The 11,992-nt window shown below is 38.5% G+C and overlaps 1 protein-coding gene across 1 annotated transcript in view; it reads left to right on the forward strand.

The window, feature by feature from the left end:
• CUL3 (cullin 3) overlaps positions 1–11,992 on the forward strand; it is a 107,515-nt gene that overhangs the window by 60,798 nt on the left and 34,725 nt on the right. The window contains exons 8-10 of the mRNA XM_038416330.2: positions 1,988–2,164; positions 4,004–4,174; positions 5,336–5,443. Of these exons, the coding sequence (XP_038272258.1) occupies positions 1,988–2,164; positions 4,004–4,174; positions 5,336–5,443 (456 nt within the window). The remainder of the gene's footprint in view (positions 1–1,987; positions 2,165–4,003; positions 4,175–5,335; positions 5,444–11,992) is intronic.

Below are 11,992 nucleotides of genomic sequence, written 5' to 3' on the forward strand. Positions count from 1 at the left end.
TGTATCTAAATGCAAACATTTAGTGTAATTTCCGAATTATCACTATATTAAGAGTATGGTGTTTTATCTATCAACATGGAATCAAATTACCTTATTACTTGTTACTAGTAAAAGAAGCCATTTGAGTATAAAAATATTGATATTAATTGTGGAATTAATTAGTTATGTGGCAATGCTTAAGCAACTTCTTTATCAGACTCAGACAAGAACCACTGCTCAAAGGATTAAGAAAAAAAGCCTTCTTTGATGACTAGATGAGTTTTAAAACTCTAAGAATAATTTTAAGTTAAAAAGCATAACAAAACATCTATTTTAAAAAGGTGAAAGACTTTAATATAGAAAATAGGAGTTTTCAGACTGTTTTGAAACAGAATTTCAACTGTTAAAACCTGATGGAACTGTAAAGGGATAGTTCAGAAAATGAACTGAATAAAAAGAGTTAAGACTGATTTTAATGATATGCTGAGAATTTCTTGCGACAAAGACAAAAGCAATATAACCATAAAGTTGTAGATTTGCAACCCAGTTACATATGCATTAGCAGATAGCATCTTCAGCTCATGAACATGAAACCAAAACCATCCCACAAAGATGTTGAGCCAATAAAAGTGTTACAACATTTCATATTTGCTTTCTACCATGCCCCTGAAAGTGGTGCTGCTTCCGCCTTAAGTGACATTATGGAAGGTGAAGAGTATCTAAATTAAGATACCAATTCAACACTCACCTCAACACTCTAATCTTGCTTTAGTCTAGTCACCTCGTATCTTTCAAGCAAGCAAGCAGCAACAAGACAAAGAATCCACAATACCACATCAAGAAGCAGCAACCTTCCAGTCCAGCATTGCTTCTGCAACATGACACATTGCTAAGACTTCAGCATCATTGGTGAGATGATGATTGCAAAAGCAATGCCAAATGATAAGACTTAAACTGTTCTTGTAGTAATGGTAATGGGATACTGAAATGCTGTTGTAATTTAAGGTACTGACAACTTCTCCTCTTAATACCAGTTGTGTATTCCTGGAAAGGAGACATAAGTGAACCTGTGTAGAAAGAGAAATTGTATGATTTACTTTGAATTCAAGACTATTCATAGTCATTAACTTGCCTGTCTCAAGACCATTCTTTAAATTAAATTGATGGATTTATAAGAAACATGCTATTTCATTTAACTCTTGAATGGCTTCTTTTAAGTAACTTAGTTAAATACTTTCTTCAGTTTCATAGGAATTAATTTATGATGGGCAGAGGTAAGTTACAGAAGAGATTGTAGCTGAAATTGCTTTTTGTTTTTGTTTTCCTGTCTTTTGCTTTATTAATACGTATTCTTAATTAATAGTGAGTAGCTTGTTTGTCTTTGATTGTAGTGTCTCCTATGGCATGGGAACAACATCGTGTAACTAAAATAGTGGGTGTCACATCCCTTGTTGGCATTAAGAGAAACAATTAAGATTTGTCTTACCATTTCTTTCTGTAGATTATATACTTTCTTGGTAATTTTGAGGATAAAATTACTTAGTGCTTCATACTTTTTAACACCCTTTCCTGCGAACATTACTGTTCTAAAGTGCTCCACTTCAAAGAATGAACCACAAGCAGTAGTATTGAAAAGGCATATTCCCCAAAAATAATAAAATAAAAAAGCAGTTCAATTTTAAAGAAAGATAGATTAAAACATGTAGTAATATTTCTTTCATAAATAGCCTATTATGATGATCACACCACCATTGATGCAGCTGTTTTAGTCCATTTATTTGCCAGGGTTTCAGTTTAGTCTGACCATAAATTTGAATTACAGCAACTAGAAACATAACTTTAAATCGAAGTAAAGATTCTGAATAATACTGCAAAATATGTAGATAAATGCTAAATTAGCAGAATCTCGTTTAACTATGATCTCCTGAAATGCAATATTGGAATGTAATTTTCTTACTAGCCGTATTATATCTGTAAAAATACAATGTTATGCTCTATTTTTCTTAAGGGTTTACTGGATTTGAAGAGTAGGTTTGATCGGTTTCTTCAAGAATCTTTCAATAATGACCGGCTCTTCAAACAGACTATTGCGGGTGACTTTGAGTATTTCCTCAACCTCAACTCTAGGTCTCCAGAGTACCTCTCATTATTTATTGATGATAAGCTGAAAAAAGGAGTCAAGGGAGTAAGTACAAGTTCAGTTACGAGACTATACTGTATCTATGGAAAACAGTAGCAGGTTAAACTAAGCTAGTTGTCTTTTTATACTTTTATAAAGCATTATGTGAATGTGTGTGTAATACTTTTAAAAAATGCACTATTATATAGTGCATTTGTGTGCGTAATGCTTTAGGCATGTAAAAAAAAGTTGCCGATCACAAAAGCCTTATAAGCTAAACAGTTAACATACAGACAAAGGATGAGGAGGATAAAATAAGACTCAAGCATGGTAAACAATTGCTCAGTTTTTATTTTTTTTGTCTTAAATTGCACTTAAGCATGCAAAAAGAAAAGGAGTACTTGTGGCACCTTAGAGACTAACAAATTTATTTGAGCATAAGCTTTCGTGAGCTACAGCTCACTTCATCGGATGCATTTGGTGGAAAATAGAGACTGGGAATGGAAAGTTACAGTTACACTTAGGCATGAAAGTGGGGGGCCAGAGATGGTTAGTGGAGAAAGTCTAGTCAAAAGAATTAACTTTTAAGAGTAAGGGTTTTTTTTTTTTTTTTTGCTGGATTGTGATCAGTATTATTTGAATATAAAATATTACACAATAAAAATGTATAATAAGCCAAGAGATTTTCCTTTAGAAAAGATGTTACAGCTGACTCAAAAAGGCACTGACTAGTTTTTCTGTTTTATTGGCTCTTTCTAATTTGCAAGAAAATAAAGCGGGATAGTTTGAAAGATCAGTCAAAATGAAAGAAGCACAGACCATTTTTAATTAGAGCTGCATATGCTGAGTGTTGCTGATGGCCTTGGTCAGAATTGCTTGCTTTTTATTTTGTAATTTGTTTCCTTTAACATGTTCATATTGCAAGAAAATCTCTGAGATCCTTATAGCTTATATTTGTTCTAATGCTTCAGAAATTAAATTATTTTATCCTATGAAATCTGAAAATTCAGGTTTCAGTCTGAAACTGTCTTTTAATCCACTTTCTGTATAACAGTCAAACTCAGTAAAATGAGTTGTGAACGGGCTTTCAGTCTTAATTTAAAATGACATGTCATTTTAGCAGCACGTCTGTTCTCTTTGTTTGCAGCCTTCGAATAAAATGCTGTTTTTTCCTATTGTATATCACAGTTTTTCCCCTTCTCATTGTCTCTTTTCCATTTTCATATTACTGAGTTTTCTTCTTTGCATGATATGACTGCTCTGCCCTTTGGCCATTTTGCTACCACAATGGTTCCACTCCTGCCAATCTGCAATCATACTTCCCACAGGCAGAATGGGATTCTAATTAAGGGAAGCAAATTGCGTTAATGGTATGAAGCATTAAAAGAGAGTCTTTAATTTGCCATAGTGGTGGTGAGGAAATGTTTAAGGATGCAGGAGTTAAATCCAATTAAATCAGACATTTTAGCATTAGAACTTCCATGCTTTGTCATGGGTACAAACTGTTCTAATGGCTTGTCTATACTTAAAACCTTAGTGTGGACCCTTCGTATGTCAGTGGGTGGGGTTGTCCCTTTGGTATAGGTAATCCACCTCCCTGAGAGGTGGAATAATTCTTCCATTAATCTAGCGCTGTCTACACAGGGTCTTGGGTCAGCTTGATTACACCGCTTGGGTGTGCATTTTTTATATCACTGACTGATGTAGTTAAACCGACCTCATTTTGTAGTGTAGAGCAGGCCTAACTTTGTCCTGGGTATGTAACTGGATTGTTTCACAGTGAAATGTACTCTAGTATTGATTAGTTTTGTGTGCTGGCTGTAGATTACTTTTCCATTACTTTTGGTTGTATAAGAAACTTATACTCGGAGAGTAAAAATAACAAATTGTTTCTTTATTTTATAGCTAACGGAGCAAGAAGTAGAGACTATATTGGATAAGGCAATGGTTCTATTTAGGTTTATGCAAGAGAAAGATGTTTTTGAACGTTACTATAAACAGCACTTGGCAAGAAGGCTTCTTACAAACAAGAGCGTTTCAGATGACTCTGAGAAAAATATGATATCTAAATTAAAGGTAAGATGGCTACCTGCACACAACTTATTTCCTTCAAACTGTTCTTAAATTGAGTTTTATTCCTTTATTTCTTTTCCTTTTAATAAATATTTAGTTGGCATAAAACTGATTACAATATACTCATTTAAATATCAAATTAAAGTTTTTAATAAATACAGAAAACACTAATCAGCTTTATTTCCATATATTAAAGGTTATCTGTCAGAAAAAAGAAATACTACTACAAAATTAGGGTTGAATGTCCCACGTTGGGTAGGAGGGCATTTTAGAATATTGAACTCTTTGGGGGAGGAGGATGGCTCTAAGAACAATCTTTCAGCAGGAAAGTGACTCCAATGAGGCAGTGTGATCTAGTGGTTTCAGACCAGGAGTTTCATCTTGATCTTATTTCTAATTTTTCCCCTGACATACTGTGCAGCTTTGCAAAAGATGCTTACCATTTCTGTATCAAAATATCCTCATCTTTTAAATGCCAATAATACTTAACCATCTAAACACTTTGAGGTCCTTTGGTGAAAGGTTCTCTGATAAGTACCAAGTATTATTTCTTCTGTATGAATCCTCCTTTCACCCATATGCATTGTAATAGTGATACCATACAATCTCTGAAAACAAACTTACCTTATAGTTTCCTTCACTTCTCTTGTACTCAGTACCATGCGGTTTCTAAAATTTTCAGTAATCTCACTTCATAACCTATAGCATCCTTAAAAAAAATCTACTTGTCTAGACCAAATGAACTTTTTGGATGGATGAATAAACTATTATGATTTTGTTTATCAGTGTCATGGTAAATGACAGGTGAATGTTTATGCCTATCCTGGTGAATTTTCATGACAGTTTTGCATAATTGTCCTGTATGATAAGAGATAAGGATGTTCAAAAGAAGTATTTAGAAAAAATGCAGTAGTGTAAGGAGAGATGAGAGAAAACAGATTTTACCATATTTATTTGGGTAGGCTTTAGTCCTCACATGCAAAAGAGAACTGCTCTTCCAAGACCTGAAACTGGGCTAGGGGTAGAATTAAGTTAAAGAAAAGTATAGAGAATGTCCTCTCCATGTTTGTCTGAGACATTCAGTGACTAACTCCAACATTTCAGGATTTAAGTGTTTGTAGATCCATTTTATAATTACAATACAGCAAATAATTTTTTTTGTAGACTGAATGTGGATGTCAGTTCACATCTAAACTGGAAGGAATGTTCAGGGATATGAGCATCTCAAACACAACAATGGATGAATTCAGGCAACATCTACAGGCTACAGGGGTAAGAATCATTCAGATCTTTTCTTGTGCTTCTATTTTTACATATAAACACAAATCTGCACTGGACAGATTCTGCATTACTCTTCATTCCCTCACTTCTCTCAACAAAATAAGAACTTTTTTTAACTTAAATTTTTAACCTTGCAACTTTTTTCTTACTCGCTCTGAAAATATTTGGATCTTGAGATTTGTTTGAAGCCTGACTTATTACTTTGAGTGACACTAGTATTCTTTAAGTCCTGTTGAGTCTTTTACTGTGTCAGTGTTCTTCTTCTAAATCAGTGGTGGGCAACCTGTGGCCCGCGGGCCGCATGTGACCAGTCACGGTAATCCACTGGCGAGCTGTGAGACAGTTTTTTTACACTGACTGTCCGTAGGCACAGCCGCCCGCAGCTCCCAGTGGCCGCGGTTTGTTGTTCCCAACCACTGGGAGCTGTGGGAAATGGTGCGGGTTGCAGGGATATGCTGCCCGCCACTTCCAGCAGCTCCTGTTGGCTGGGAACGGTGAACCGCGGCCACTGGGAGCTGCGGGTGGACGTGCCTGCGGATAGTCAATGTAAACAAACTGTCTCGCAGCACGCCAGCAGATTACCCTGACAGGCCGCAGTTTGCCCACTGCTGTTCTAAATAGTTGTATGGACTGTCTTCTATAAATGAGTCACACAATTGCAAAACTCTAATTTATGCCAAAACATAATGTAATAAGTTAAATAAAAGTTAATTCATGAAGTAAAAGTTATACAGTGTATTTGAATGGACTTAGTGCTCAGTAAAAGTAGGAATAATTACAGTGGACATAGTCTTGTCAATACACCAGTACATGACAAGATTTGAAAAGCTTCGTAGCTAAACTTATGAACTGTTAAACTGCTTTACCAGCAGGTGGCGTACACTTACTTGTTGTTGAGGCAAATAGATGGTAAATGTTTAATCATCAGTTAGTATTTGAACTCATGAGCTCCACTTTAAAGTTGCAGTTTTGTATGTCACTTTTTAAAGAAATGTTTGTGCAACTCTTTGTATTGTCCGTCAGTTCTGTTTTTATTTTTTATCAAGGATTTTTTTCCCATGTTTTTTTATCAAGGGGCCTTTCTTTTTATCTCATTTTAGTCAAGTTTTTTTTTTTTTAGACATCCTAGTTTTTCTTTGTGTTTGGATCTTAATAGGTATGAAATACCTTGAAGTGTTTAAAGGCTACAGAATTGAGTGTCTGCCCTTTTGGGAGTCAAAGTTTTGTATGAGATCCATCTACTTTGGTACACATTCAACAGAATTAGTTCTATGGCAGCACTTTGACAAACATGTTTCCAATTCTTATGGGGAAATTTTGATAGTACTAACTCTGTTGGAAGTCACAGCACTATTACAGGTGGTCTTGCTAGTTCTGTTGATCTGAATGTATACGAGTTAGATCTTGGATAGTTATTGTCACCTATGATGCACTTTTTAGACATTGGCCATACGACCAGCAAAATTTGTTTCCTTCCTGATTCTTTAAAAATAATTAGAGGTGCAGTTTCTGCCTGTATGTTACATCAGTGCAAGTAAACAAAGCATTTTATGGTGTTTGAAACATTAGAACAGTGCATCAGTTTATGTCCGTATTCTCTGTGACTGCAGTGACTTGAAGGTTAGTTTAATCCTTCCACAAAACACACAGCAAGACTTTACTACTTCATTCACTTTTGCTCATTATTAGTACATGGGTCAGTTTCTGGAGACTGTTATTCCTGATACTGGGCGGAACGAGGATGTGCCTTGTGGTGAACTACCTATAGAATGTGTTCATTTTTGTTTCATAGGTTTCATTTGTTTTATGGTATTACAAGCTCCATGTTTTTATTTCTGTTTATAGCAGTCCAAAGTGCTTTGTGCTCAATGTTTTTTTTTTTTAAAAATAACTTAAAATTCACGGTCATTGAAATACAGAAGAGAATAATGCTAACAGGCTTCCAAATACTACCAGCTCACAAATACGCAAAGACTCCTGTTCACCAAGCAAACCTGGAAATTCTCTGTGCCAAGCCATTTTAGAAATCTGAATACTGTGAATGAATTTTTTGCCTTATGGGAGCACCTCGGTTGCGCAATGCACTCTGAAATTTTCACCACCTTGAAGCAGGCAACTTAAAATCCTTATGCTGATTACTAGGAGGTGAGGCTGTCCCACAGGTGATTTGAAAATGGATTACACAGACATGTTTTATTTAGAGAAGTCAAAGAAGTCCACCTAAATCTTTTTACAGTTTCTCAGGTATCCGAGAACCACAACAGAAAACTCCTCCCAGAGACTTAGCTATATTGATTTCATGAGTAGGATTGCTACAACCTTTCCATTTTTTGTAAGCAGCACTTGAAACTCTGTGCAGACAGGATTCTTTGAGCTTAAAGGCTCTTGTTTATTGTGCAAGTGTGTATCCACAAGGTTTTGTGCTGTGTGAGTTAATGTCATATGGCTGCATCCTCATTTCTATATTACTGTAGCTGAACAGGTGAACTTGAATATCTTGTGCCAAAGAATGACAACAGCAGTTAATTTCAACTTTCACCTCCCCAAGAAGCATAAATTTCCCATGACTACTACACAAGATGTTGGTGTAGTGTGAGATAAGTTTACTGTATCTTGCCTCAATAGGTCTTGGGGGTCCTTGCGTTCCAAATAGCCTTTTACTTATCTCAAGCACATGTGTCATACACAGCCCTTGTAGCGCTCCCCCTGACTGAACACTCACCAGACTGCTGTGTTGAGCCCCAGCACACGGGACCTAAGCTTCCTTGGGTCCAAGTATGCTGGACCCTCTTTTCTCTTGACCCCTCTCGCATGTTTCCCAGAAACAGACTTTGTCTGTTATCCCTTCTTGGAAATGGGGCCTCGCAGCCCAACTTCCCTAGACCCCCAGGGTCAGTAATGACTCCTCAGATTCCCCAGTAGCCTAAGCACATCCTTTCTCAGAGTTCCATCTTATGGATACTCTGGGTTTATAGGTTTCAGAGTAGCAGCCGTGTTAGTCTGTATTCACAAAAAGAAAAGGAGTACTTGTGGCACCTTAGAGACTAACAAATTTATTAGAGCATAAGCTTTCGTGAGCTACAGCTCACTTCATCGGATGCATTCATCCGATGAAGTGAGCTGTAGCTCACGAAAGCTTATGCTCTAATAAATTTGTTAGTCTCTAAGGTGCCACAAGTACTCCTTTTCTTTCTGGGTTTATAGTTCACCTCTTCAGGGATACGAAGAGTGAAAAGCAAACAGACACAAGACTTTGTAAGGATTTCTTAAATACTCTTCACTTAGGCCATGTCTACCCCAGCATGTACGTTGGCAAACTTTTATCACTCAGAGTATGAAAAAAACGGACCCCAAGCGACATAAGTTTTGCCAGCATAAGCGCTCGTGTTCACAATGCTATGTCAGGAAGAGAACTCTCCCACTGACATAGTTACTGCCGTTTGTTGAACTGGTTTTATTATGTTGTCAGAAGAGCTCTCTCCTGTCAGCATAACGCAAGCGTTCTTATAGCAGCACAACTGTACTGATACAGCTCTGCCGCTGTAAGCTTGTGAGTGTAGACATGGCCTTTGATAGCAAAGAAATATACAGACCCAGGCAAAACAATAAAACATCTGTGCACCATTCCGCTCGTTCTAGCTCATCCTTCTTTTGGCAGTGTGTCTTTATTCAGCAATTCCTTCCTCTCCCCCTCCCCCCCCCCTCCGCCGCCTCATGCTCCTGTACAGGCTTGCACTGTGCTTCAAATTGAGTGTCTTTCCTGTCACTTTGTGTCCTTCTTTCTTGGCTGGTCCCAGTTAAACAGGACCCTCTGCTATGGGAGCAGGCTCCTCTCTTCCTCTAGATCTGAGAGTTCCTTAAGTTTATAAGTCCTATCAACTCCCGGTTCACTTGCTGCAGTGTCTAAGATTTTTCCATTTTCTTAACCCAAGCCCCCTGCAGAGAACTGGGGAAAACTGGTGTTACCCTAGAATGCTCTCTTGTTCTCTTCAAGAGATCTATTCAGGTGCTGAAAGTCTTTAATGATTGGGTTATTCAGAGATAAAGATGGTAGTGCCAACCCCTGTCTCCTTATCACAAGGAACCCAAGGCAGTAAAAAGTAAGATAATCATAAGACAAGGGATCAGAGAGTTGAAAAAATCAAATTGGAATTCATAAGTTATATATAGACAGGTTCCTCAAATTCTCACATCATGGTTTATAAGTTTCAGGGCAATGAAAATACAGTAACTTAAATTCCTTACATGATGTCAAGTATCAGGGGGTAGCCGTGTTAGTCTGTATCCACAAAAACAGAGTCCAGTGGCACCTTAGAGACTTACAGATTTATTTGAGCATAAGCTTTCGTGGGTGAAAAGCCCACTTCTTCAGAAGCATGGAGTGAAAGTTACAGATGCAGACATAAATATACTGACACATAAAGAGAAGGGAAGCGGCGCAGGCTGAGGGATGTGCTGGCGGCCCTTCCTGCAGCCCCCACATTGGCCTGGAGTGGCAAACCATGGCCAGTGGGAGCTGCGATAAGCCGAACCTGCGGACGCGGCAGGTAAACAAACTGGCCTGGCCCACCAGAGGCTTTCCCTGAACAAGCGGCGGCCCTAGTTTGAGAACCACTGGCTTAGAGTACATACAGAGAATGGGAATGCATGTGTTTCTCTAGCACAATGGTTCTTGGCCTGTGGGCCGCATGCCACCCAATTAGCACAAAGCTGGGCTGTGCGGCGAGGGTACGGGGATGCTGGCTGGCCGGCCCTGCAAGGTTGGCAGGGGGGCTGCATCCCTGCCCTATGCAGCCAGGTCCAGGGTCGAGGCTGCCACTTGGCCCCACACAGTGGGGTCCGGGGGTCTCTGCAACTCAGCCCCCCGCCCAGGGCTCTGCTCCTGGCCCCACTCTCCTGGAGGAGTCTTTGGGCAGGAGGCATTGGGCATAGGGGTCTGTAGGGGAGATCCAGGTGGGGCACGCTGTGGTTCTCAACCTGTGGCCCAGGTAACACATTGTGGGCCGCATATGCAGCCCAGAATGATAAATAGGTTGAGAACAATTCTGTAATAAAAGATGGCGCTGGGAAAGGAATCACAAGTCTTTCTTCGTATTACCATTCTGGTGCAAGAGGTTCTAGAGTTTCTATTAAACAAATAGTCCCAGCGTGTTCTTTTTTGAAACAACTGTGGTGCAATGCATGCATATGATCCTTCCTAGACAAGAATCACAAGCCAGCTTCCCCATTCAGAAGCCAGAAACCTCATAGATATAAAACTGAGTTAGCAGGTATTGGGAAGGATGATGCAGCTGATGATCGACTTTGTACATGCAGCAGTACTTTCTTTCACTGAGAAGCTGAAGTAGGAGAAGTCAAAAGATTATAGGACTTTAGGCATTTTCCGGATTGATGAACCTGAAACCTTGGGTTTTGGTGCTCTTGCAGCACAATTCTACACTTGAAAGACTCTCTCCCTCTATTGGGCCATGCTACACACATGCTGGTGATAAAAGGAGTCGTATGAGACTTGGCGTTCCTAAAACTTATTCCAAATCAAATATCTGACCCATTATATTTAGCACTGCATCTGTGAGAATCTGAACGAGCTCAGGCTCTTGTCTATGACTAACATGTTTCAAAGATTCAGTGGGTAAGAAAGCATACTCTTCTTTCCAGATATGATGTTGCAGTTCCACTATATTCAGTAAACGTATTTTCCATACCGTCGTGCCCATGCTGATACCACAGTTCACGAGCTAGGCATTATCTGGAACAAACAAAAATACTTTGATTCAGTGCACCTTTTTGTTGATTGTATGCATTGGCTTAATGTTCAAGGGTATGTCTGCACTGTGATAATAGACCTCTGGCACAGCTGTGGCTGGCCCAGGTCAAGTGACTTGTGCTCATGAGGTGCAAGCTATGGGGATATAAAATTGCAGTGTAGACATTTGGGCTCCAGCTCGAGCCTGAACATCCATGCTGTGATTTCACAGCCCCTCAAGCCTGTCAAATGACCTGGCTCTGAGATTTGGTGCTGTGGTTTTTTTAATCTCAGTGTAGATGTACCCCAACTCTAGATGGATGATTGACTGCATTTCTCTGAACATCAGTGTCATGTTAAGGCTCATGAAATCAGAAGCATGTCAGTGACATTGGATGGCCTTTGGTTTACTCTGGAGAAACCTCAATTCAGTTCTTTATGTATATTTGTAAAATATTGTTTTAGACTGTTTATCTTGAATCCAGTCTCCATTAAAATCTGTTTCTGAATTATGTGCCCAGCTGACTTTTTTTTTTTTTTTCCCCCCTAAAAGGTCTTTAGATGTTAGTTCTAATGTATTTATTAGGTGCATTTTATTCTTCTAATATAAAAATAGCATTCTTAATACTTCTCAGGGATGCCGTGTCGCTATTTAACTTGGGAGGCCTCTACTTTTTTTCCCAATGATATTTCTGACTTTTTTGTCTTTAATCTGATCTACTCTATTGCTGTATATTAGTTTTTGTAGTCTGTAAGAACCTGTATCTGTTTATAATTATACTTTTTCTTTTTAA

The sequence above is a fragment of the Dermochelys coriacea genome, chromosome 9 (genome assembly GCF_009764565.3).
Source record: "Dermochelys coriacea isolate rDerCor1 chromosome 9, rDerCor1.pri.v4, whole genome shotgun sequence".
Classification (NCBI taxonomy): Eukaryota; Metazoa; Chordata; order Testudines; family Dermochelyidae; genus Dermochelys; species Dermochelys coriacea.